The sequence below is a fragment of the Brassica napus genome, chromosome A9 (assembly GCF_020379485.1).
Source record: "Brassica napus cultivar Da-Ae chromosome A9, Da-Ae, whole genome shotgun sequence".
Classification (NCBI taxonomy): domain Eukaryota; kingdom Viridiplantae; phylum Streptophyta; class Magnoliopsida; order Brassicales; family Brassicaceae; genus Brassica; species Brassica napus.
This window is the reverse complement of record NC_063442.1, coordinates 6668683-6694800: the sequence shown is the minus strand read 5'-3', so window position 1 is coordinate 6694800 and position 26118 is coordinate 6668683. Positions and strand designations below refer to the sequence as shown.

The 26118-nt window shown below is 34.3% G+C and overlaps 4 protein-coding genes and 1 non-coding gene across 5 annotated transcripts; 1 reads left to right on the top strand and 4 right to left on the bottom strand.

Annotated features, from left to right (window-relative positions):
• Positions 1 to 630: 630 nt before the first annotated feature.
• Positions 631 to 5896, bottom strand: LOC106399829 (tryptophan synthase beta chain 2, chloroplastic). The gene is made up of 4 exons (XM_048739642.1): positions 5614 to 5896; positions 3739 to 4172; positions 1018 to 1112; positions 631 to 931 (listed from the first exon to the last, which is right to left on the bottom strand). Exons 1-4 carry the CDS (start codon positions 5791 to 5793, stop codon positions 744 to 746), a joined length of 897 nt encoding a protein of 298 aa, XP_048595599.1. The 5' UTR covers positions 5794 to 5896; the 3' UTR covers positions 631 to 743.
• An 86-nt stretch (positions 5897 to 5982) lies between these two features.
• LOC125578021 lies at positions 5983 to 9313 on the bottom strand. The gene is made up of 10 exons (XM_048740288.1): positions 8789 to 9313; positions 8690 to 8712; positions 8235 to 8362; positions 7846 to 7943; positions 7541 to 7744; positions 7368 to 7460; positions 7205 to 7306; positions 6835 to 7128; positions 6655 to 6747; positions 5983 to 6585 (listed from the first exon to the last, which is right to left on the bottom strand). The coding sequence occupies exons 1-10, from the start codon at positions 9311 to 9313 to the stop codon at positions 6574 to 6576; spliced, it is 1572 nt and encodes a 523-aa protein (XP_048596245.1). The 3' UTR covers positions 5983 to 6573.
• Positions 9314 to 10821: 1508 nt separating this feature from the next.
• LOC125578000 (tryptophan synthase beta chain 2, chloroplastic-like) lies at positions 10822 to 14315 on the bottom strand. Its single transcript, XM_048740229.1, has 2 exons — positions 13112 to 14315; positions 10822 to 10914 (listed from the first exon to the last, which is right to left on the bottom strand). The coding sequence occupies exons 1-2, from the start codon at positions 13421 to 13423 to the stop codon at positions 10822 to 10824; spliced, it is 405 nt and encodes a 134-aa protein (XP_048596186.1). The 5' UTR covers positions 13424 to 14315.
• Positions 14316 to 21815: 7500 nt separating this feature from the next.
• On the top strand, positions 21816 to 21922 carry LOC125578724. Its single transcript, XR_007316807.1, has one exon. It is a non-coding gene; the product is annotated as a small nucleolar RNA R71 (small nucleolar RNA).
• A 2653-nt stretch (positions 21923 to 24575) lies between these two features.
• Positions 24576 to 25463, bottom strand: LOC111198085 (glutathione S-transferase T3-like). The gene has a single exon (XM_022689379.2). The coding sequence runs from the start codon at positions 25461 to 25463 to the stop codon at positions 24576 to 24578; it is 888 nt and encodes a 295-aa protein (XP_022545100.2).
• Positions 25464 to 26118: the final 655 nt, after the last annotated feature.

Here is a 26118-nt window from a genome sequence, read left to right as displayed (position 1 = left end):
TTCTTCCTATTATTGGTATTTTCAAATATGAATATATAAAAACTGATAAGTATCAAGAAAGTCTTTCGAAAATTTACGTTAAAATATCCGTAAATTTTGATTCATTTCATTATCCATTTCGATTCGAACTGAGAAATTCAGATATATGTAACTCTACGAAGAAAAGCAAATACTAAAATTTAATATCCACAAGAAATGAAAAATAAAAAAAATACTAATATATTTTTTCAAAAGGATATCTGATTCGTTATATGCATATATATATATATATATATATATATATATATATATATATATTATATTTTATATAAGTTTTACAGTATTTTAGTTGCTAAATTTATTATATTAGTTATTAAACTTTCAAAAGTAAATAAATTTTTATTTTGTAGTAAAATATTATTATTTTCTATTATTTGAAATTTTTTTTATTAATTTTGAATCTTTTAACATATCGAATCGGATATCCGCGTCAAACTCTAAAATTTTCCAGATATCCGGGACGTCAAATATTCCGGTGGCTTAGATCATTCGTATAATTGATTATTCGAACGAAATAGTTTGAATCATGAATACCTTCCAAAATCCAGATATCCGATTTTTGAGCACCCCTAGTCACCGGTAGTTCGAAAATAGCTAATGATTGATGTCTTATTATTTCATTCATAGTGCTTTGATAATAAAATATAGAGAAAAAAATATGTATATATCATTCATAATGCTGGTTATGATTGCATCTTGGTGAGTCAACAAAGAGAAGAGGGCAAGCCTCGTTGGATGAGAGTGTCTAGATCTTTGTCACCACGGCCACTGCAATTCACTACCACTTTGGCACCATCGCGTAGAGTAGGAACAAGTTTGTCGAGGAACGCCAGCGCGTGAGACGGTTCTAATGCTGGGATTATTCCTTCCAATCTACTCAATAGCCTGCACGCTATACAATCGTGAAGATAGATATTTCTTTAAAATTCGTGTAAGAATTAGAAAGAGAGCATCAGTAGTAAGTAATATAAAAGATACCTTGAATGGCTTCTTGGTCTGTTGCTGTGTAGAACTCTGCTCTTCCGGCTTCTTTGAGAAAGCTAATTTCTGGTCCAACTCCGGGATACTCTAACCTGCAACCAATCAAAGCATACATGAGGCTTAGTATTTCACATAATTAATTTGGTTATGCAAAAATTATAACCAAAAATGGCTATCCAACCTAAGATAAAAATTAGGTTTAACCAGACGCCCAGACCGGTTCATAACCGATAACGAGAGATGAGTTGCATGTGATAAACATGTAAACCTTTTTTTGTGATAAACAGAGGCGCAGCCGCGCAGGTAACGTTAAACGTGCAAAACGACAAATACCAGTACAATATTTCACATAATATTGAAATATTGTGCTAAGCAATTATAAACGACAAATACGACAAAGATGTGATACACTGATACTACAGACTTAACTCGTGCTAAGCAATTATATTTACTATCTATGTCGTGCTCTTGCTATATACTCCCTCTGTTCCTAAAATTAAGATTTTTTAGAATTATTTTTTGTTCCAAAATAATAGTTTTTTAAAAAATTTAAAATATTTTTAATAGTTAATATTGATAAATTATATGTTTTTAAGAAAAATTAATTAAAAATATTTGAATTGATTAAATACTATTAGTTGATGGTTATTGGAAAATTTATAGTGAAATAAACAATAAATTTAATTGTAAACATTTATTATATTCTTAATATGCGTGAATACTCTATAAATTTTTTTTTTCAGGAACAGAGGGAGTACTAATTTATTTATAAAATTTAAAAAATCCATTTATTGTAATTTATGTAGTTCATCTTTCTTACAAGATTAATTTTTATTTCAAAATTTATTACGTTTTCTTAATATATGTGAAAACTCTAAAATATATATCTTTTAAAAATGAATAAAGTTAATTATAATAAATGATCTAACAGCCTTCTTATTAACTCTTGCATAATACTTTGATCATTGTTTAAGAAAACACTAGATCTTGACCCGCCCGGTCGGGCGGGTATTAATTTTTTCGTATATTTTATTGATTGTTTGTATTAATTGTTGCTATTATAAAATAAAAAAACAGACGGTGTACATATAATTTAAGGTACGTATAGTATACATAGGAAACATAAAGTTGAATTTGGAATTATGATCAAATAAATAACTAATAGTTAGCATGATACAAACTATAAATAAAATATCCTTAAATTTTGAAAGGTATAAAACATTCTATTTAATAGTTAGCATGGTGAGTATTTTCCTTTACCCACACCGGATACCTTAAAGTTTTCAATCACACGCCACTTTCTTATCATAAGGTCTCGCTGGATCCGAAACATGTGTGATCTGTTGCATGATGCATGGATTTTATGACCTTGTAAACAAACAAAAATCGATTAGAAACTTTAAGTATAACCAACATTTAAACAATGTAGGTAAAACTTACAGTCTTATCAGCCAAAACCATTTCGACTGTTTCATCAGCATAGGGAGGGGTTTGTTTTCTTGATTAAATCAGCTTCACCTGCACACACCATTTACTCAACCTTGGCTTCAAGTAGTTTAACAATGTAAAACTCTTGTTTGTTGACATTATAACCTCTAAGAAACGAACTAAAAAAATTGTTTAGGAGCTATTGAGGTGATGTTGAATATATATATGCAAGGTACAGTATATATATGTATATATAACGTGATTGTAAAACCCTAACGAAGAAAATATACCTAAACACTTTACACGATAAAATCCCTTGATTTGCAACAATTAAATTGTTACCAAAATATCTCCTACTATACGCAAATATAGTCAATTGTTTGCAGTTGAAATATTTACAAATAATTTAATTAATGTTGAACTCTTCCGCAAGTTAGCAAAAAAAAATTGATAGGGAAATTTTTTAATGATAATTTATTATTCACCAAAATGTAGAAGTTAACGAAATTATAGGATACAATTTCTATATTTTATAGGTAAATTAAATATTTGAGAGTGATTATAGGTTAGAACTTAATTATTATCGGTAAAGATTTTTTTTTTCAACAAATGCAAAGATATTCTGTTTAGATTTTGAATTGATTGATTTGATTAGTTCAGAAAGATTAGATCATCGATTGGTATAGCTGATTTATATTTTATAAGTCATGTAAAATCTCTATTAAATAACTTACTTTTATCTATTTTATTAATAATATGTATGCTGCTTTGACTAACGTGACTTCTTTTTATATGTATTATTAATTAGATTCATGTATGAAAGAATAATTGGATTAATGATTTTAGTTTTTTCAAAAAAAAAACTAAAGTTAGAATCCATCGCTATCTAAACAGGAATATCAAGTTCTACGTCAAGAAGAAAACTGCAGATTAAACTAAAGTTATAATCCATTGATTTACTTTTGAAGTAATTCGATTCATCTCATTGTAGGAGAAGAAGAAATTTTTTTTCGTTACAGTGGTAAGATATATTTATATTTGCCTGAGAGTTTTCATGTAATTAAGTTAATTCACATATGTTTAACGTTTGAAGTTGTTTCCGTTTTTAATGCATAAATTAAAATGAGGAAATATGCATTAAATGATCGGAAAAGACAAGCTAATTTTAAGGAAAGAGTAATAATAGTTTCAGTGGCATTCAAAAGTAATTAACATTGAAAACTCAGGGTTAGTTTAATTTTGTACTCCTGTTTTAATAGATTAGATATATAACATAATTTAACCACTTACCCTACTCCTACGGAGTGTGGTTTAAGTATCTGTCCTTCATCATCTTGCAACAAGTAGCTCATGGAGCCATGGTACACACCAACATCTCCAACAGCCAAAGTAGCTGAATGTTTCCCTGAATCCAAACCGAATCCTGCAGCCTCGACTCCAACCAGTCGCACATCCTCATCCCCAACAAACTCATGGAACAATCCTAATGCGTTTGAGCCACTCCCCACACAAGCCACTAACACATCAGGCTTACCAACCCATAGTTGGTTTGCTTGTCTTCTTGTCTCTTTCCCAATCACGGATTGAAACTCGCGTACCATTAATGGACTCGGGTGTGGTCCTACCACTGTCCCCGATAAATAGTATGTGGTTTTTAGGTTTCCAACCCAATTTCGAATTGCCTCTGAACTCGCATCTTTAAACGTTCCTTCCACTGATTTCACCTAGTAGAATCCATATACAAACAAATTTTATGTTCAGTTTGACCAAAAAACCAGTTATGTGTTCCATAGATGCTATTTTTGTAGAGAGATTTATATATACTGTTATTTCCTAAGTGATTTTTTTCGCATTCGAACTCACATGTTAAAAGGTAGAACGATTAAAGTCATTGTTTACCGCTCATTAATGAATAGTTAGATTTATTTTAAATTTATAAATAACAATATTTAATTCAGTATAAAACATATTAAACTTCAAATAAATTATGTGATCAGTTTTGAAAACTGATAAGTAACAATTGTTAAATAGCGTATGTCAATTTAATGTTTAATATAGGTTGATCATGACATTACTATTTTGTTTTATGAATATTTGGATAATTGTTTTACACATTAAATATACATATAAATGTTGAGTTTGAATAGTTTGATTATGACATTAATATATTATAAATTAATATAATAAAACTGGGCCAAAAATAAAACATGTTTAAAAATAAATAAAAAGATAATTTATATATTTATATTATGTTGTTATTCGAAAATAATATTTTCAACCATAAAAGTTAAAAAATAAGTAATGATCTATATTATTATTTTCCAAGTGATTCTTTTGATTTGAGTTCTCACGTTATAAGTTATAAGAGCTAAAATTGTTGAAATTCTTATTAAGTAGTTAAATTTATTTATTAAATAAATTTATTATAAATTAATGTAATAAAATTTGGCCCAAATATAAAAAATTTAAAAGAAAAAATGTAATTTCTATATATATATATATATGTAACTTTTTTTTATCCAGAAATAATATTTTCAATCATAAAATTAAAACATTTAAAATAGTAAGATGCATGCATAAATACTAATCAAGTATAAAAAATTCGAACAATTAATTCCAAATATTTTAACCCTATGAATCATATACATTTTGACGAAAAATATGTCAAATATGAATTATTTGGTATTTAATTTATTTTTCTGAGCATAACCAATGGCTTCTTAAACTGTTCTCTGAATTAATTAATAATCCATGTAATAATAAATATTAGTAATATGACACACGGATAAAACATCTAATTTGAATAAAACCAATCGTTTTAGGAAAAAAAAGTTTTATTTGTTTTGCTTTTTTCTGGGATTTTTACATAAACAATTTTATTGTTAATTACCGACATTAAATTTCTTGATAGATTTTGTATCCTCCTTTATAATAGTATGAACGTTCATATTTAGAAAAGGGAATGGAGCCTCACTTTTTCATGGATCAGCTAGCAAAAAAAAAAAAAAAAAAATATATATATATATATATATATATATATATATACACATATATGCTAAACAAACTAAAGTATTTTATTAATAAATAAACAGAGTTCATACTGCAAAACCAGATCCGGTTTTGGCTAGGTTATGAGTGTAATTATTTAATAATTACATGTTTTACCTGAGCACCAAGCATTTTCATGGAAAGGACATTAGAGAATTGTTTCTCTTTATCAGCGGTTCCCATGAAAACAGTACACTCTAAGGAGAACTTCGCACAAGCAGCCGCCGTGGCGACCCCATGCTGACCGGCTCCTGTTGCTGCCACCACACGGCTGCACCCAAGCCGCCGGGCAATCATCGCTTGAGCGAGAGCATTGTTGATTTTATGGGACCCGCAATGGCTAAGATCTTCCCTTTTCAGGTAAATCTCAGGTCCGTCTCCGGTGGTTCGAGATATGCTCTTGTAGCACTACAAAAAAAAGGTAGTCTTACATCATTTATTTTGAATATTTGTATTACTTATAAATGATGTAAAAGAGTTTTACATCACTTAAAAAAGTGACTCTGAAAGTGGTGATGCAAATAATTTACATCAATTCATTTAATAATTGATACAAAAATATAAATTATTTACATCATTTACATAAATGATGTTATTATGTATCAATTTCTGATAAATGATATTAGTTCTTACATCAACTATATTAAATGATGTAAGTATTTCTATCAATTAAAATAATTGATTTAATAATTTGTATCACTTATAAATAACTGACATATAATTAATATCAATTTTAAGAAGTGATTCAAAAATGTATCATTATATAGTTACCGATTTAAAGTATTGGTATCATTTACTTATAATTGATGTTACATTTATTTCAGTTTTCACAAATGATTCTAATTAAATGTATCACTTATAAAAAGTGATGAAAATATTTATTATTTCCGTATTTATTATTAATATTAAAAATATTATATTTTAGAAAACGAAAAAATATTTTTTTAAAGAAAAACACAAATCTGAATTACTAATTAATCTACAAGCATCTGAATTACATAATTCATCCATAATACAATCAATCTATGATGATCACCAGCATAGTTTCCAACATTTGAATATCCATGGACACCTGCATCATTGCATTTCCTGAAATAAAATAATATAAATTGTTATGTATCATACAATCTTTTTTTTAAACTTAAACATACTATTTACCTGATTAGGATTAGATGGAGTCGGTATGTTTGCGAAAGGTGGGTTTGGTATGTTAGCAAAAGCTACTGCAAAACTTGCAGCCCATGCTCTTGCCTAAGTATTTATTTTAATGTATTAGTTTTATATATAATATATAATGAGATATTTTAACTTATAGACTATTATTATAAATATTATTACCTGTTCACCGGTTGAAGTACCAATTATTTGTTGGATGAAAGTACTCATTCCCTTAACTTGATTTGATAGTTCTTTCACTTGTGTCTGCAACCCAACGACCATTTCAGAATTGTCCACCTCTTGTCTAGTTGCAGTACAACGTCTCACCAATTTTGATGGTGTAGGTCCTCGACCAACACAACGTACTCGTCCTGGACGCTCCGGACCAAAAACTTGAGCAAATTCATCATCCAGTGTGGCTGCAACATTGCTTGTGCCATGAGAATTTTGATTCAACAAAGTTGTAAGCGCTTCCTAAAAAACATGCAAAAAGTAAATGTTAAACTAATTGGCAAAAAAACAATGAATGATGATTTTATATAAAACTAACCGCTCGTGTTTTTGCCTCTTCACATACAAAGCTTCCATCAGGTTTCGTGCGCGTCTCAATAAAAAACTCTGCTCGACATGGAGTTTTTCCGGTTCTGATTGTCTTCATAAACAAAATTAGTATAATAAACTAGTTTTATATCATAACTATGAATGTTACTTACTATATCATTTCTTTTTCTCGAGAAACTCTTTCTTCCACATACATGAGGCATAGTATGTTTTTTTTGGTTCTTTGTATTCCTCTCTTGCATTTTCTGAAATCTCAAATGTAAAAATATTAAATGTGCTTGATAAGAAATATACAACATATAAATGTACAATAAATAAATTTTACCTTCCATTTTTCAGTAAATCTCATGTGCACAAAATGCTCCCATTGTTCTTCAGGAACATTATTGGGTCGATTCTGCAATGTTTGAAGTTGATCATTTCGTTTGTGTTCTTTCCAAAGACGTAGTTTGACATCTTTGCATCTGCTTCCCAATGCACTCATCACATATCCTTTTCTCATCGTTGGATCATCAAACCAAAATTTGGACTGAAAAAACAATACCCAACAACTCATTAAAATAATACATATATCACAAAACATTACTTGATCAAGAAAATATATAGAGATGAAATGATGGCAGAAGCTACCTGAATAACATCCCACGCTTTTCTTTTAGTGTGAATATTGACCATCCTCCAATCACTGTAATTGATAGGTAGCAAATTCACATCATTGCTTAATTGACCTAACCATGATCCGAGTAAACCACCAGAATCCCCAATTGGTTGACCGCTATTTTCATCAAAATGCACGATCACTTTACCGCTCTGAAGTTTCCATACATCTTTAGATGTCACCATTTTGCCTTCTACACTGCCCTCAGAATCTTATTGATAAACACATCACATAGACGATAAAAATAAATTAGTACATAATATAAAACTAAGTCTAGTGAGGAGACAATAAGATAGAGTCATGCAGAGAAAAATATGGCTTAATATTAAAAGTAGTGATCCGTTTAGATTATATTTATTACCTATCACTTGTATTTTCCATTTGAAGCTTTTACATTCTGGAGCAAGTGGAGGAGGCGCATTGAAACTTGTTTCTAAATGCGGTGAATCATCTGGAGGTTGTGTCTCTGAATCCATGAAATCCATAATCCTAAACAAGATAAAAAATAAATAAAACTTGTTATATTCATTCTTACAACTATCGATAAATTGAGAAGAAGAAGAAGAAGACAAAACAAAAAATTAACTAAACCTCACAGAAGAGATATAAATGTTTGAGACAATTTTTGTTTCAACTGTTATTAGCAGTTGCATGCCATCTCATGTGAGTAGCAGTTTTGGATGACATGAATAAACGTTGCAACCGTGGCTTTAGAGGAAAATAACGCAAAACTTTTGCAGGAGCTTTACTTTTTTTTTTCTCTGATCCAGAATTTGCGCTCTTTGTATTTTCTTTCCAACGAGAAGCTTCACAAACCTTGCAAATCTCTCTTTCTGCATCTGCCTCCCAATACAACATGCAATCATTTGGACATGCATGGATTGACTCATAAGTCATTCCCAGTTTGCGAATAACCTTTTTCATATCATTAAACGAATCTGGCAATTTAGCATGTGTAAATGCTTCTTTCATCAAATCAAGCACCATGGACATTCCCTTGTCACTAATCTTGCACATACATTTGATATGGTATAGTTTCAGTATAAAGGACAACTTCGTGAACTTAGTGCAGTCTGGATACAGCTCTTGATTATAATCAGCAAACAACTCATCAAAACTTTCTCCTTTTCCAAAGGTTCCACTGGAAGTTGATGGTCTGTCTGCGCCCATAGGTTGACTGGTCGTTTCATTTTCATATTCACCAGGCATATTCACACTAATATCAGGAAAAATGTCATCTAAAAGATTCAAAGTTGAATCCAATTCAGACTCATTAACATCAGACGGTAGTCTTGTATTTCCTGTGACACACACTTCCTCTCCATGTAGTATCCAACTTGTGTAAGAGCTTAAAAACCCATAGCACATCAAGTCACCTTCGATATCATCTTTTGACAAAGATTTGGTTAGAAGACAACGGTTACATGGACATTTCATCATGTTTGCATTTGATCTAGTAAATGCAAAATCCAGAAAACGTTTCACCCCTAATCTGTAGTCTTGGGATAATCGTGGTTTATTTATCCACGACTTGTCCATTAAAACCTGAAAATTTTATTTAGCACATTTATAAGTTTTAGAATTTACAAATTTGACTTTAAATTCCTAAATGTTTCAAATCAATCGGTTTATAAATAGAACAATGAAAACAGTTATAATAATTGATTTAGTTTTAAAAACCTTATAAATTTGAATAATACGTTTGCTGGAAATCTTTTTAGCGTTTTGACTTTTTTTTTGTATACTGAAAATGTGTCGCTTTATTATAAATTTGGATAAGTTTTATTAGTTTTTCTTTTTAATTTTGTGTCTCTCTTTATTGTTTCAGTGATAATGATGAAATGAAACAACAATTGTCCTCACTAACCTCCAATAAAAAGAAGTGAAAGTCTTGGTTGTGAAAGCTTTTTTTTGTAGTGAAGAAATGTTTCGAACCTTGACCCTTACTGTGTTTCCTTTGACGTAGCAATTTCTTTTCTCAAATCCAGTTATGATAATGGCCTAGAAATCTGACAAATAAATGAAAGCAACTCACAACATCAATACTCTTGAAAATCTCGTAGATGACAAAACATTAAACATTAACCCTTATGAAACTTACTGAACCCTTCGTAGTCTCTTCCTCTAGGATATCTCTGGAAAAGCGTAAGATTCCTTTTTGCATAAACAAGCTACAGGTACGTGATTAAAGTCTATCAATTTCCACCTTCTCTTCTTTCTAGGTCACGTTCAATATCTCAGTTCTTATGGAATACAAATTTTGAATTATGATCAAATAACTAATTGTGTTTCTAAAAGTGAAAGTCAACATCAAACAATATACAAAACAGATTCCTTCTTTTTCGACATATATATCTGATGCCAATCTAAACTAACTTTTCAGAAATGAGAACTACAACTTTTATATACATTTTTATTTGGATAGTGAAATTAACGATATTTGACATTAACAATGAGGTGGGCACCACTAACTTAGTGTTTGGACAAGGAAATTTATCATTGATATATTCAACGGTCAAAGCAACATGGCCTCCTAGTTCTATATATTATTTAATTATTAAAAACATAATTATGAATCTTTAAGGTACCACAGTTACGTTTGAATGTGAAAATATAATTTTAGGAAGAGAATCATTAATATAGTTTTTGTTAGAATCACTTGTTACTGATGTAAATTTTGTATTATTTTTGTAATTGATGTTAACTAAAAAAGAAATACATCAATTAGTTAATCGATTTAAATTTATATAATTATATCACTTTTGTTTAACTGATTCTAATTTATAGAAATTATATCACTTAATTCAATTGATGCCAAATTTATTAATACCAACATCATTTATTGTAACTGATGCTAAATTATGTATTTTTTACCTCATTTATAAATAAGTAATGTAAAATAAGATCACTTAGTTTTGTGATACAAATTAAGTGATACAATTCAACACTTATTTTGTAGTGTAGTGTTCAGTTAAACGTCCGGCGAAGTAGAGAGGCGTTTCTCTTCCTGCGTAGTCTCTTAATGCTGTGGTAAGCTCCTCCTAGTCACAATTAAAAGCACGCATAAGTTTAGTAATGCTAAATAGAAATGTCGTCATCAGGTTATTTGTCTTTTTGGTAAATAGGTTATTTTGTTTTACATGCGCAAATAAGTTTTGTTGTTGTTGTTGTTAAAATGTAAATAACGTTGAGGGTTACAAAGTTGTTAAAAACAAACTGAACCACCTCTAACTTTGATTACACGGCAAAAAAATTAAAAACCGTGTAATAAAGACATTGAAGCCGTTCTACTTTGGCACGAACATGGCAACAAGAAATGATATAATCTTGAGAATATTTTGGTACATACATGTTACATAATGTCTCTAATTTTTGAGTCAACATGATACTTGTTAAACATACGAAAAATGTTGGCACATGTATGTTGAGATTGAAAGAGTTTCTCAAATTTTGAGAAATTAAAGTATTGTTTAATGACTTTTTTTGAGAAATTTGGTGAGAAACACCATTGGGCCTTGTACACAATGTCCCGTCACATTATGTGAGCTGGCACTCTAATGATGTCTTATGTGAAAAGGAGGTATTGTGTCGGCATGTACTTATTCTAATGCTGGATAATGACAATACTAATAGTAGTGCCAACTGTAAGGTTTCCAGTCCCCTTGTCTTTTTGGAATGGCAGCTGATTTCGGATCTATAAACAATACATATTGTTCTATGATTGTGATTTCAGGTGTTGACAAAAATTATATATTTAAGTATTTAAATTATTCTATCTATTATATTAAAAATAAATAATATACAGAACTTACTATTAGCTTAGAAATTTAGTTTTTTAAAATATTATATTAACTGTAATATCGCCGCCTCAATTTTAAATTAACAATTCAAATTTATAAAAAATAACTAATTCATAATATCTTCTCTTATTTATTTATTTATTTATTTATATTTATTATAACCAAATCCTATTAAAGTTCACTATATATTTTTAAATAATTAAAAATATATTATAATATCATTTATATTACAAATATAATTATATTGGTAAAATAAATAATAAATATATCAATAACTTTTACAGTTTATAAAACTAAGTTTAATTAAGTATGCAATAAAAAATCATAATTATGATTTTTTTATAAACTTAATTTCTTAGAAAGTAAATAAGGGAAAATATTTAAAGTCTTATTTATTAAATAAATAGATATTAATTTTTAAAATAAAAATAGTAAAAATAGAGAATATCCATTCAACTTGACAAAAACTAAGTTTATTTAACGGTGATTGGTCAAATCACAACTGATGAAAATTTTAATTAAATATATTAAATATCTAGACCAACACGAAACGAGTTAATATATATATTATCTCATTCCGGTTACAATACTAAAAGTAAAAGAAAATTTAACTAACGAAGGTTAAAGATGGATTAACTCATTTCAATTATAAAACCAATAAAAAAGAAACTAAAACTAATGAGAGATGGATTAAATAGATAAATTATCTTTTTGTTTCAGGAATAGTTTTATTTAATTTTATATTGTAAAACAATAAATTATATAAATTAATAAACTGAGATTTTATATTATATTAAAATCCAATAATTTTATTCCAAAGAAAATAAAATGTGTATACCAAAAAATAAAACAAATAGATCAATAATATAAGCAAGAGTTTCATATATTTTTCATTATTAATACTATAAGTTTGACAAAAGAATCCGAGCTGTCGAGTCTCGGATAACAATCTAGTTATCTTTATAACTTAAAGATCAAATTGTCAACTTTTTCTCAGTCATTTAATTCATTAATTTCTTTATAGAAAATGTGTGTTGCATAAATAATAAAATTATTTGTTTAGATTTGCAGTGTGCAATTTTTTTAAAAAATATATGAATTTGGTAATTGACAAAAGATCTTTTTTTTTTTTCTTTTTTTTTTCTTACACCAAAAAAAAAAAAAGATCTCTTTTTCAATATTCATATGATGTATTACTTGTAGCATGGAGTATGACTTGTATGGAGTATGAAAAAAAAAAGTAGCATGGAGTATGACTTGTATAATCTTCCGATCGCTTCCAGTGACCTAATTGGTTACAGTATGTAGTGCCAAGTGATGTATTAGCCATTTAGCCTTGCAAAACACTGATCTTTAATGAAAAAGAGTTGCTGAGTTACGTTATATATATATATATATTGAGATTAGCCTAATCAATAACCGCATGAGAAAGACCAACCTGAAATTCGTGATCGCCCAAAACAAAATTAAATTCGTCTTCAAGATCTTTCAGGGGAGACATCAATGTCTCCGGTACAAACTTTCCACCGAACCTCCCGAATCTACCGTTACCGTCACCACGAAGGAACTGGCTCTCGGTTGTTCTTATGGGGACAGAACCCAACGATGAACCATTCGTACGGAGTACATTGCTTACACGGTGGTGACTTTTGATAGAAACTCCACAAACAAAAGAGTTTATCATACGGTGGTTTCTTGCCGGAACCCTAGGAATTGGCTGCCCTCGTACTTGTATTTTAGTCCAAGACATAATCTCTTTTGTTTTTGTGGAAATTAAACAGTAATGTTTAATTATTTGTGACTTTTGCTAAACATTTGTGTTGACGAGTTATTTTTTTATAGTGTAGGAGTATATGTTTTTATGCATCCATTTGAATATATACTAGATTTTGATCCGCGCTTAGAAAGCGCGGATTTATTTTTGAAATTAAATAAATTCTTCTTATATAAGAGATAATGTATACGTTTGAGTACATTTACCCGAGTGCACTGAACCGTACCAAACTGGAAAAAAACTCAAAATTAAGTTGAATTTCATAAATAATCGAGCATAGAAAAAATAGAAACCAAAGTAAAGACCAAATGAGTACTTAAAATTTTAAAATACAAATTATATACCTATTAAACATAACTAAACCATTAAAAATTTATACTATTAATAGAATTATACGTGGTAATGATCACATTTGAATAATTTATTATATATTCATATAGATTTATTGTTAGAGCAATTATATAATAGATTATGAGAAAATAATAAATGAATTCATTTAAATTATGTAAAGTATTTATATAATTAGAGAAATATAAGTTAAAACCAAATAAATAGTTAAGTCTAATGAAATGATCTAACAACTTTGTTTAAGTAGATTTTTTAGGAGTGATTTCCTTTTAATAGATTAGAGAATGTTTAACATGTTGTTTAATCTTTTCCACACCATGTCCCCTTGAAAAAGCTATAACTTCCCGTTGCAAAGACACAAAACAAATAAGTGATTTGAAAGAAATTCAACTAAAATTATTATACCGTAGGCCCCTATTCTTCGCGATATGATATATAGCTACTAAGAAATAAATTTATTTGAAGTTTCCTATTCCAATCAGTGTTATTTACAACTTACTTAAAGGGATCTAAAGGTTTGTTTTATCATTTACAAGTTTTAGTTAAAGAAACCCACGTACTCACCTGAATCACCTCAGTATCTATCTTATTTCCTCTCAAGTTTATCTTTTATTTGTCGAATTTACAGTAATTTCATACTTGCGTTAAATATTACTCCCTCCGTTTCAATATAGATGATGTTTTAGAAGGTTTGTTTTGTTTCATTTTACATGAAGTTTTGAGATTTTAAGGAAGTTTTGAAATTTTAAGGTTAACTTTAACTTTATTGGAAACTGTTCAACCAATTAGATTTTACAGTCTTTTTTATAATTGGTTAACTGAATTTAAAATTGTATTTTTAAAATATTTTTCTAGAGAAATGTAATTTTTTTAATCTTTGTGCACTATTACAAAACATCAAGTATTATGAAACAGAGGGAGTATGTGTTAAGCCAAGCTAGCCAAAACCCAAAAGGTATAGGAGTTCAGTCGATCTTTCTTAGCCGATCAGCTGTGCCCACCCTCAGTGGATACGGATATCAAATAAGTACTTGGTATGATAGGTAGGAAGATATGGAATCCCTTCTGCTCAAGCTGGCCTTGTGCTGATCCCCAAGGTACTTTTGTAACTGTCGAGCAGGCTTAGGGCATCATTATTGGTAGGACTAATCCTTGAGTCCTTAGATTATTTAATTAGTATTTTGATGTTAAGAGTTTTAGTTAAGGACAAACTTAAAAATATAGATTATTGGTAGGACTTTTGCAGAGTCTTTAGATTATTTTATTAGTATTTTGAAGTTAGTAAATTAATTAAGTATTTTAATTTTATTACATAAAATAGTAAACATATTACATTAAAATAAAAGACATTACATTGAAATTGAAAACATACTAAAAAGGCGAATTTTATCACATTTTTACTAAATTTGTAGATTGCGCAAACAAACAATTTTATTGAAGATCTCCAAATTTATCCCATATATTTTCTATCAAATCTTCTTTTAATTGTTGATGAATGTGTGGATCCCGAACTTCTTTGCGATGAGCAATTCTATTGCCGTGTTTTGTAGTATTTTTAACGGCAAAAGTGGAATCCTCATCTTGAAATTCCTCTAGAGTATGTGAATCTCGTTCATCTTCGACGATCATATTATGGAGAATGACACATGCTCTCATAATATTTCCTATTTTACTTTTATCCCATAAATTAGATGGATTTTTAACAACGGCAAACCTTGCTTGGAGGACCCCAAACGCACGCTCAACATCTTTTCGGACGGCTTCTTGGTATTTAGCAAATAACGAATTTTTTGGACCTTGTGGCAGTCGGATAGATTGAATAAAAGTCGCCCAATTTGGATAAATACCATCCGTCAGATAGTAAGCCAACTGGTACTCCCTTCCGTTCACATAGAAGTTAACTTCCGGAGCTATTCCGTTAATAATGTCATCAAAAACAGGTGATCGATCAAGAATATTAAGATCGTTCATAGTACCTGGAGCTCCAAAAAAAGCATGCCATATCCAAAGATCATACGAAGCAACCGCCTCCAACACAATTGTTGGTTTTCCGGTTCCTCGTGAATACATTCCTTTCCAAGCGGTGGGGCAATTCTTCCACTCCCAGTGCATACAGTCGATGCTGCCCACCATCCCGGGGAATCCACGTTGTTCTCCCACATAGAGTAGTCTTTGAAGATCCTCTTGTGTGGGACGTCTGAGGTATTCATTCGCAAACAAGTGGATTATTCCGGCGGTAAATTGGTGTAAACATTTTCGTGCAGTTGTTTCACCAAGTCGGACATATTCGTCAATGCCATCAGCCCCACCCCCATACGCCAATTGACGAATTGCTGCGGTACATTTCTGGAGCGGTGATAGACCAGACCTTCCGGCTGCATCTTCTGTTGGTTGAAAATACTCTACTTCTGTAGAGAGACGATGCACAATACGCAAGAACAAGGGCTTGTTCATTCGGAACCGTCGCCGGAATAAATTGTGCGGGTATGTCGGAGTGTCGCTAAAATAATCATTCCAGAGCTTGTTGTGGCCTTCTTCCCGGTTTCTCTCAATAAAAATACGTTTTTTTCGCTCTTTTGGTTCAGGAATAAAATCGAGATTTTCAAAGATATCCTCAAAAATAGAATCAAATTCATCATCATCACCGTTGTGGTAATGATAATGTGAAGAAGAAGCCATTTAAATGTTGCAAATGAGAGAAAATGTTATGAGCGTGAGGAGAAGTGCAAATTTAAGTGGGAGAAGAAGGATGTTACTTATAGGGAGACAGTGAAGAAAAAAACAAAGCATGTGACTTTGGAGTTGCTATTCTCAACCCCCCGTGATACTTATTACTTTGGTGAAGAAAGAAACAAAGCATGTGACTTTAGAGTGTAATGTTTTCTGACATTTTGGCAGCTTATTTTGGTGAAAAATATCAAGGTCACGAGAGTTGTCTCCTGTGTGCTCGTGAGTGGCAAGGTCACGAGAATAATGTGTAAGAGATTTTGCATAAGGTCACGAGAATAATGTGTAAGAGATTCTGCAAAAGGTCAAACAATACCATGTTTCAAACAATAACATCAGACACTAACAAGTATCAACAAGTCCATCTTCAAATTAAACAACAATAAGATATTACAAATCCATGCACGGTACTCGTGCTCATCAAGTCATATAACTAATCCGTGCAGGGTTCCTATTAAAACCAAAACGAGAACCGTAGCACCTACAAAGTACTCAAACCTCCCGGTAAAAAAAGATTTCTTCGTGGTTATATCAGTCACAAGCTTCTCTAGCCTAACCATCTTCTGTTGAGTCTCATAGTCGATGGAGAGGGTCAGATTGTCTACTGATATTACGTGTATACGCACACCAAATAACCTAATGTGCACACTACCACAATCGAATGGTATGTCGATGTAGCACTTTAGGATCGAATCCACAGAGACCAACGGTTACACTTTATCTTTATGGGATCAATACTTAGCTAAAACAATATGGGGGTTTTAAGATTTGAGGGTTTCGTGAGAAACAAGTAACAAGATTAATTAAAGTATTCAGATAACTAAAATGCTAGCCTAGGGTGGTTTGATCGGGTGTTAAACAAGTGTGAGCCAAACAATTATTCAAGTTCGATTAAAGACCAGTCTAGAACTCGGATCACTCAAGTAGAACAGCCCACTGTCGTGGAACTGCCCCCTATGCTGATCGATCTTGATACCTAAACTCTCGTTTGGATCAAGATGCGACAGCAAGCAATAGAGATCAAGTCCGATATGTTCACAAAACACCCTAATATCTACTTTCGCTGATTAGGGATGCAATGCTCATTCAAGTTATGTCTAGCAACCTATAACACTTTTGATGAATAGATTAAACCTAGAATCAGGCACTAAGTGGTTAACTTGATGCAAGCCTTAAGAACAACAGTGAATGAAGACAATCGATTTATAACTTATTTATGTCAAGCTCACAGATCTAACACCCTAACACCCTAGACTAAGCAAGCTGACTACTCAGCCATGGAGCAAGAAAACACAGAGATAACAGATGAAGAAAACATGCTGAATCAATAAAATAAAAGAGATAGGGTTCAGGATTCTTCTCAAGAGTGTAGAGATCCTTCTCCCTTTACAATAAGCAAATCCAACAATGGAGTTTTTGGGTCTGGTTCCTCTCTGTAAACTAGCGTAGTATGATAAGGAAAAACAGAAAAAGAAGATATATCCAAACCACAGGCGGCTGGGAGAGAAAATAGAGAGATTAGGGCAAATCCCGAAATAGGTTGATGTTTCCTTAAAAATCTCTGCCGCTGGAACACTCCCTCGGAACAGTCACTCGGGTTGCTCCGCTATCCAGAACAGTCATCAAGACTGTTCTGCGTGAAAATCACCAAATTGCACTGTTTTCTGCCTCTTTTGTTCCAGCTGGTTCATCTCCCATCCAATGCAACTCCAGACCTGTAATGACTCGAAAAGGACTAGGAAGACTCGATAAAGACTTGAAAACCAATTTAAAAGCATATATACAAGATGTATAAAACACCATATATCAATTCCCCCAGACTTAGATCCTTGTTTGTCCTCAAACAATGTCAAGTATCAAGAACAGGGAGAAAGGTTTGAAAGTGTGGGAACTCTCCTATTCTCAGCAACCATACTTTAACCACGAATCTCTGAACCATACAAGCAGTAAAACTAGGACAACACACCCTTACCGGAACCCCACTGACTGCTGTTCAAAAATCGGCTCCATACTCTTCATCTCAAACCTGAAAAAGCAACACTATCGAGACAGAACTCCCTACATTCATTTAAGAGTAGCGTGAGCTTCTCATCACAGGCATCATTCAGGGTAGACGGTCTAGGTGTGGAACAGGCTATTTAATGGTGGAGTTAAAAGTGTTTAGGGGCTACCATTTCATTGAAGAGGATGCAGGATATCACACAAAATGGCAAGAGAGGATAGATCCATTGATGTCCACAGCCTCTACTCGTTTTTGCTCTATCTGGTGCGACTGTTCTGATGACGGAACAGGCAACTGATTGTTCTGCTTTCTACTTTCCTCTACACACTCTTCAATACTTGGTACCAACTTCTTGCTCGACCTTTCCAGTGGCTCCATGTTTCTTTTCTTTCTTCCCCTTCTCCATCACATTAATCTTTTTTTTTTTTTTTTTTTTTTTTTTTTTTTTTGAAGACTGATATGGTGATGTGACGAAGAAGGAGGTAATACATGATCGTTCTGAGTGCCACTGGTGGTTCTGATTTGCAACCATTCTGGTTCTCCACCCCTGCTCTTGCGCAGTTCATTGGTTATGGAGCGGTTGCTCCCTTAATCTGCTTGTTCTCCTTTCTGACTGAATTTCTGCAGCAGTAACGAGTAGCAGGCTGCGTTGATCCTTTCCTCTCCGACCTTTTTGCACATATCTGCACATATGACACTGAAAAACAAATGCATGAAGGTGGAATAAAGGCTAAGGTGCAGGGTGGGAACTAGCTAAAGATGAGCTAGCCACTCAGGATCAGCAAGATGGATAAAAAGGATAAGAAGTCCTGAGTGTGTTCTCGTTTCCCTGATCTAATGCCCATAACAAGAAGAATTTCAGTCAAGATTAGGTTCAAGTAAGGTGGAGTTAAGTCTACCCAGTGTAACCTGATCGGCTGAGAACTTCTGGAGAATCAAGTGAGATATGTCAGGGTGTTCCAGGTCCACATGTGTGTCTTTCGCCACTGCTAAGGTCACTGAATAAGATAACTAAAGCACGAGGTGGTTAGTGATCAACACGGAATAAGGTCCTAATTCCCACAAAATTTTGACTGACTCAATAAAAACTGACTCGAATTGACCCAAAAGAAAAACAAAAGAAAGAAACGAGTTAGTAAACGACGAAAACCCTCCCCCAGACTTACTTCACAACGTCCCTGGTGTGAAAATAAATCAGAGAGAAGGTGAAATCAAGAATAAACATTTTTTTTTTTCGAGATACTTACCTGGCGCGGAGCAGCCTGACAGAGCAAGACGCGGTTGCTCCAGCAAGGATGCTCTGGAATGAGAGCAGCCAGCTGCTTGCTCCAGTCAAAGGTCTCGGATTTTCTGATTTATGACCTGAGACTCAACAAACTAAAAACAAAAATAAGTAAAAAGAAAATCCTAATGTTAATGACACTTACCAGTGGGTTGCCTCCCACCAAGCGCTTGGTTTAAGTCTCTAGCTTGACTTGGTGACTGGGATCAGTCGGGTTGAGCAGGAGGGCTTGTTCCAAAACAAGCTCCACAATCAGACATGTTTAGCTCCAGAACTCTGCTCAACAACCCTTTCACAGCAGCTTTTCCTTTCTCCTTCAGCTCATGTGTGAGAATAGCTCTGACTTTAGAGAAAGGTTTAGAGGTACCCTTGCACTTTACCTCATACTCAATGGAGTTCTCATCACACTTGAGAGGTATCAAAGTCATTGTAGGATCTCCCTTGATCCTTTTCTTCTGGACTTTCTGTTTCACCCTTGAATTCCCTCTGAATTTAGTAGGATCAGTGCTAGGATCTTCATCAGAGAACAGCCTGCTCTCACCCTTATCACCATGCTCCTTCTCTGGAACAACCTTCAGCTTTTCTACATCAAACACTGAGATGCGAGAGGCGTGTGATGAGGAAGATCTGGTGGGTACAGCCTTGTAGAAAACTTTCTTGTTGATGTTGGAGAAGCAGACTCTCTTGTTGGGCATATCGATGGTTGCTCCAACAGTAGCCATGAATGTCCTTCCAAATATTAAAGGCATCTCATGATCCTTGTTCATCTCAACAACTTGAAACTCAGCAGGAACAATGCATTCCCCTACTTGAACATGAAGGCTGCGGATGGTTCCATATGGGACTGCTCTGGAAGAGTTTGCAAAGGTCAGGGTCAGCTGAGAACGCTCAACATCAGCAATACCCAAATCGTCTACAATAGCCTTTGAGACGAGATTCACACAAGAACCAGAGTCACACAGAGCATCCTTGAAGGTTGTTCCTGCGATGGAGCATGGGAAAACAAACTTTCCAGGATCATCAACCTTAGGCAATACCTTCAATGCTGGTGTAGACAGTGCTTTGATATAGAGGACCTTGATCTCCTCTTGAGTCTCTCTACAGTGTTTAAAGAACTGGAGCAATGGACGAATCTGCAGAGCATCTTCGAATGCAAGTTCTTTAGGAAGCCTTCTCACCATCTTGTTAAAACCTATCAGCTGCTCTTCACTAATGGGATCCATCAGATGTCTAGGTGGAATTGGATAGGGAACCTTGGGAACATAGACTCGAGATGGTGGAGTCTCAGCAGGTTCGCTAGGAGCAGTCACTCCAGAGCTAGCAGACTGCTCTGCTCTCTCTTCTGCGCCTGAAGCAGTCTCAGCAAACGGCTGCTCTATTGCATTACAGTGCTCAGTCCTAGGATTTTTATCAGTTCTTCCAGGAAGCGTCTCTTGTTGCCTCTTGACACTCTCAACTGTTTGAGCAAGCTGAACATCGATCTTTCTTATATGGATCGCAAGATTGTCATACTTGTTATTCAGCTCAGTGAACATGTTGCCCATCCTGGTGTCTATTTCCTGGTTACCTGATTCAACGCCTTGGCCTGAACCTGCTGACCCTGCAACAGCTGTTGCATCATCATACCCAGACCCTTCAGCTCATCTGGTTGACTGTTCCCGTTAGCTGGAACAGCATGCGGATTGCTCTGCGGTTGTCGCTGGTTCTGGTTCTGAATATGCCCGGCCGTAGGTTGTTCCATGTTGAAAACGTGTCCTTGGTTGTTTTTCAGTAGCTGATCAACCTTGGCAGTCAGCTCATCTATTTTCTGGGCGTCAGAACTGTTCCCTTTCATGGAGCAATCACTCTCCTCTTTCTTATTAGCTGAGCTAGCAGCCATGTTCTCAATCAGCTTAAACGCTCCATCAGTGGTTTGAGTCATGAAATCTCCATTGCTCGCAGAGTTTAGAGCACCTTGGTATTTCCAGTCCACTCCATCATAGAAAATGTCCAGGAGATAATCATCATCAAATCCATGGTGAGGACATTCTCTGCGATAGTCATTGAAGCGCTCCCATGCGTCGCAGAAAGGCTCATCAGTGAGCTGTTTGAAGGAGGTGATCTTGTTCCTCAATGCAGCTGTTCTCGCCTTAGAGTAGAAATGGCTGAGGAACGCTGATCGGACCTGTTCCCATGAAGTGAGAGAGCCGGTAGGGAGAGAGTTCAACCACCGTGCAGCTTTTCCATCAAGAGAGAATGGGAATAACATGCACGTGATGTAGTCTGGTGGAACACCATTCACGCGAGTGAAACTGCAGACTTTTTCGAAGCTCTCAATATGCTCCATTGGAATTTCTGTAGAGAGACCAGAGAACACCTTTCTCTGTACTAGACCAATCAAAGCAGGCTTGATCTCGAAGTCCTGCCTGGTGCAGAGTGGAGGAACAATGGCAGAGCGCGTAGTAGGGATGTTACGCGGAAGGTTTCTCTGCCCGATTGGAACAGTCTGCGCCTGTTGTTCCTGCTGCGCGAGAGCAGCCTGTTCAGCAGCATCCTGCTGAGCTTGGATGGTCTGCTGCATTTGTTGCATCTGCTGCTGCATGAGTGCCATAGCCGCAGCGAGATCATCCTGATTGGCGTGATCACCCATAGTGGTGTCAGTTTGCCTTGGCTGTTGACGATTTGTTCTTTCTAACCTTGCTAGCTCCTGGTTGGTAAATGTAACTAACTCTCCTTGTGCGTTTCTCCGAGTATGTCTACTGGTCATGCACCTGGAACATTAGCTGCAACAAAAAGGATAAGGCAAGTTAGAGGTCTTAGACTAAATAAATAACCGAAAAATAAAGGTAAAAAGATGGTCCCCGGCAACGGCGCCAATTTGATATTACGTGTATACGCACACCAAATAACCTAATGTGCACACTACCACAATCGAATGGTATGTCGATGTAGCACTTTAGGATCGAATCCACAGAGACCAACGGTTACACTTTATCTTTATGGGATCAATACTTAGCTAAAACAATATGGGGGTTTTAAGATTTGAGGGTTTCGTGAGAAACAAGTAACAAGATTAATTAAAGTATTCAGATAACTAAAATGCTAGCCTAGGGTGGTTTGATCGGGTGTTAAACAAGTGTGAGCCAAACAATTATTCAAGTTCGATTAAAGACCAGTCTAGAACTCGGATCACTCAAGTAGAACAGCCCACTGTCGTGGAACTGCCCCCTATGCTGATCGATCTTGATACCTAAACTCTCGTTTGGATCAAGATGCGACAGCAAGCAATAGAGATCAAGTCCGATATGTTCACAAAACACCCTAATATCTACTTTCGCTGATTAGGGATGCAATGCTCATTCAAGTTATGTCTAGCAACCTATAACACTTTTGATGAATAGATTAAACCTAGAATCAGGCACTAAGTGGTTAACTTGATGCAAGCCTTAAGAACAACAGTGAATGAAGACAATCGATTTATAACTTATTTATGTCAAGCTCACAGATCTAACACCCTAACACCCTAGACTAAGCAAGCTGACTACTCAGCCATGGAGCAAGAAAACACAGAGATAACAGATGAAGAAAACATGCTGAATCAATAAAATAAAAGAGATAGGGTTCAGGATTCTTCTCAAGAGTGTAGAGATCCTTCTCCCTTTACAATAAGCAAATCCAACAATGGAGTTTTTGGGTCTGGTTCCTCTCTGTAAACTAGCGTAGTATGATAAGGAAAAACAGAAAAAGAAGATATATCCAAACCACAGGCGGCTGGGAGAGAAAATAGAGAGATTAGGGCAAATCCCGAAATAGGTTGATGTTTCCTTAAAAATCTCTGCCGCTGGAACACTCCCTCGGAACAGTCACTCGGGTTGCTCCGCTATCCAGAACAGTCATCAAGACTGTTCTGCGTGAAAATCACCAAATTGCACTGTTTTCTGCCTCTTTTGTTCCAGCTGGTTCATCTCCCATCCAATGCAACTCCAGACCTGTAATGACTCGAAAAGGACTAGGAAGACTCGATAAAGACTTGAAAACCAATTTAAAAGCATATATACAAGATGTATAAAACACCATATATCATCTACCTTATCAGCCAGCTGAATCACGTGTCTATCTCTAGCTCTCATTTCCTCCATCACCGCAACATCCCACCATTTCCATATATGACACTCTCCATCGTCTGCATTCACACAAGTGTAGTATCTTCTCCCTGTGGTGATAATACGGAAAAGTAAATGATCACTTATAGAAGAGTAAATGAGTATATGATTATGCATATCGACATGTAACCTGGATTATTCCGACCGGTAGATGTTGCAAGCAGAGGCTGAGCACCACAGTAGCATATCTGTGGGAAGCCAAACTCAACCTCCGGTTGTGGAGGGTACTGAACTGATGAACGAGCCTGTAGGCTAATCTTAGCTTGGTCACGTCGAATTAGATCATTTGTTTCGCTAAAACCACTACTTACTGAGTTACAAAACAAATCCTCTGACTCCGAGGGCTGGCTGTAGCTGTAGTCATGTCCCATGTTAGACTTAACCTGCATAAATAGACAATGTTATTATTACCAAAATTAATTGAGTTCATAATGAAAGAATGCAAGACACAACAACACAGAGTTTAAACAGAAATAATATATATTATTGATAGCAAACGGAGTCCATTACATGAAGAAACTTAAGCACTGACAGTCCATTACATGGAGAAACTTAAACAGAAATAGTAGACATCAACCAACAGAGATCAAACACAGATTTAAAACAGAGAATTGTTGTTCATCATTCTCAGAAATACAAGGCAAGCAGCTTATTCTTAACTACTTCTTCAGCATCACTTAATGGTTGCTCTCTAGTAAGCAGAGTGTCAAGTATTGCCAGCTTTGACAGTTTCTCCTTCATCTCCAAATCCTCCTTTTTGAATTCCCAAATGGTCTTAACCTCATCAAGATCCCTCCCCTTACAGCTACTCCTTTTTGCCTTTGCAGCCTTAGAACCTTCAGGCCGGGTCTCATGATCACCAACTGACGCTTGGGAACCTGGCTCACCCGTTTTTCTCTTTAAACTGCCACTGGGTTGAGGTGTGTTAAGGCTAAGCCATTTCTGCTCAAACCTTAACACACACCATGCATGTTCAAGAGTAAACTTGGTGTTATGATCAGCGTAGAAGATCTGGTGAGCAACCTTCAGAACATCAGTTTCGTTCTGGCCACTGGCTTGTTGTCTTTCTGCAGAAGCGTATGCGGCGCAGAACTTGTTGGTGACCTCGTTTATTTTGTGCCACCTTTGCTTGCAATGGATATGCTCCCTCTTCTCACCCTCTGTAGCATGACGAGTAGATGCATAATATTCTCCAACTCTTTTCCAAAAGGTGCGTGCATTTTGATCATTAGCAACAACCGCATCCTTAGATGTGTTGAGCCACGCGCTGATTAAAACCTCGTCATCAGCCGGGGTCCATTTCTTTCTCTCCCTTCGCTCGACCGGTATGGCTTCAGGTTGACTTGGAGGGTCAGTTGGTTGTGAACTGAAAGGAGGGAGTTCAGATGCTCCAAGGTTAACAGTACTAGAATGAAAACTTTGAAAAGGAAAGTTTTCATTGACAACACTAGGTTGTTGACTGTGAAGAAGGCCTAGATAGCTAGCGGACTGGCTATATGGATTCCTTGGATCCATGGCAATTACTACAGAGAAGGGTTTATAGAGGAAAACAAAATATTTGGTTACTGATTTTAGCTAAGCGGAGAGCTGAATAAAGAAGATGTTCGATGGTTGGGGTTTAATAGGTGCAAGTGTTAAGTGTAATAAGTTCTAGTGTTAATGCTCAACCAACAACTACCGTTGTCTAATCAAAAGTTATTAATAAGTTCTAGTGTTACAGACTACACAACTTAAAAGCTATCAAGTGGAACTTAACAACTTGACAAAATGAATTACTGAATTTCGTTTCAAACAAACTACAAGAGAAGTACAATTCATCATTTAGTGCTATCTCAGTTTCAAACTACTCTTCTACTACGAGAAGAAAGCAGACACAACATTTCGAAATAGGACACCAGCTAGAACTATCTGTTTATAGAGTTCAATTAATCATCTAGTACTATAAGTTTTAAAAAATCAAAATTTATCAAGATTATGTAGTTCAATTCATCATTTACTGCTATCTCAGTTTCAAACTACACTTCTACTACGAGAAGAAAGCAGGCACAACATTTCGAAATCGAACACCAGCTACTACTATCAGTTTTAAAAAACGATATTTATCAAGGTTTATGTAGTTCAATTCATCATCTACTGCTTATAGTTTCATCTACTACGAGAAGAAACCAGA

What these genes read in the sequence shown, in the direction of transcription:
- LOC125578000 (XM_048740229.1), bottom strand. Translation starts at nt 13,423, where the DNA reads ATGTCTTGGACTAAAATACAAGTACGAGGGCAGCCAATTCCTAGGGTT. An exon ending in TGGGCGATCACGAATTTCAG is followed by an intron (nt 10,915 to 13,111) that starts GTTGGTCTTTCT and finishes AATTGTGACTAG; the next exon opens with GAGGAGCTTACCACAGCATT.
- LOC106399829 (XM_048739642.1), bottom strand. Translation starts at nt 5,793, where the DNA reads ATGATTGCCCGGCGGCTTGGGTGCAGCCGTGTGGTGGCAGCAACAGGA. An exon ending in TGAAAATGCTTGGTGCTCAG is followed by an intron (nt 4,173 to 5,613) that starts GTAAAACATGTA and finishes GGATTCTACTAG; the next exon opens with GTGAAATCAGTGGAAGGAAC. An exon ending in CCACACTCCGTAGGAGTAGG is followed by an intron (nt 1,113 to 3,738) that starts GTAAGTGGTTAA and finishes GATTGGTTGCAG; the next exon opens with GTTAGAGTATCCCGGAGTTG.
- LOC111198085 (XM_022689379.2), bottom strand. Translation starts at nt 25,463, where the DNA reads ATGGATCCAAGGAATCCATATAGCCAGTCCGCTAGCTATCTAGGCCTT.
- LOC125578021 (XM_048740288.1), bottom strand. Translation starts at nt 9,313, where the DNA reads ATGATGAAATGTCCATGTAACCGTTGTCTTCTAACCAAATCTTTGTCA. An exon ending in GATTTACTGAAAAATGGAAG is followed by an intron (nt 7,461 to 7,540) that starts GTAAAATTTATT and finishes TTGAGATTTCAG; the next exon opens with AAAATGCAAGAGAGGAATAC. An exon ending in CGAGAAAAAGAAATGATATA is followed by an intron (nt 7,307 to 7,367) that starts GTAAGTAACATT and finishes TTGTTTATGAAG; the next exon opens with ACAATCAGAACCGGAAAAAC.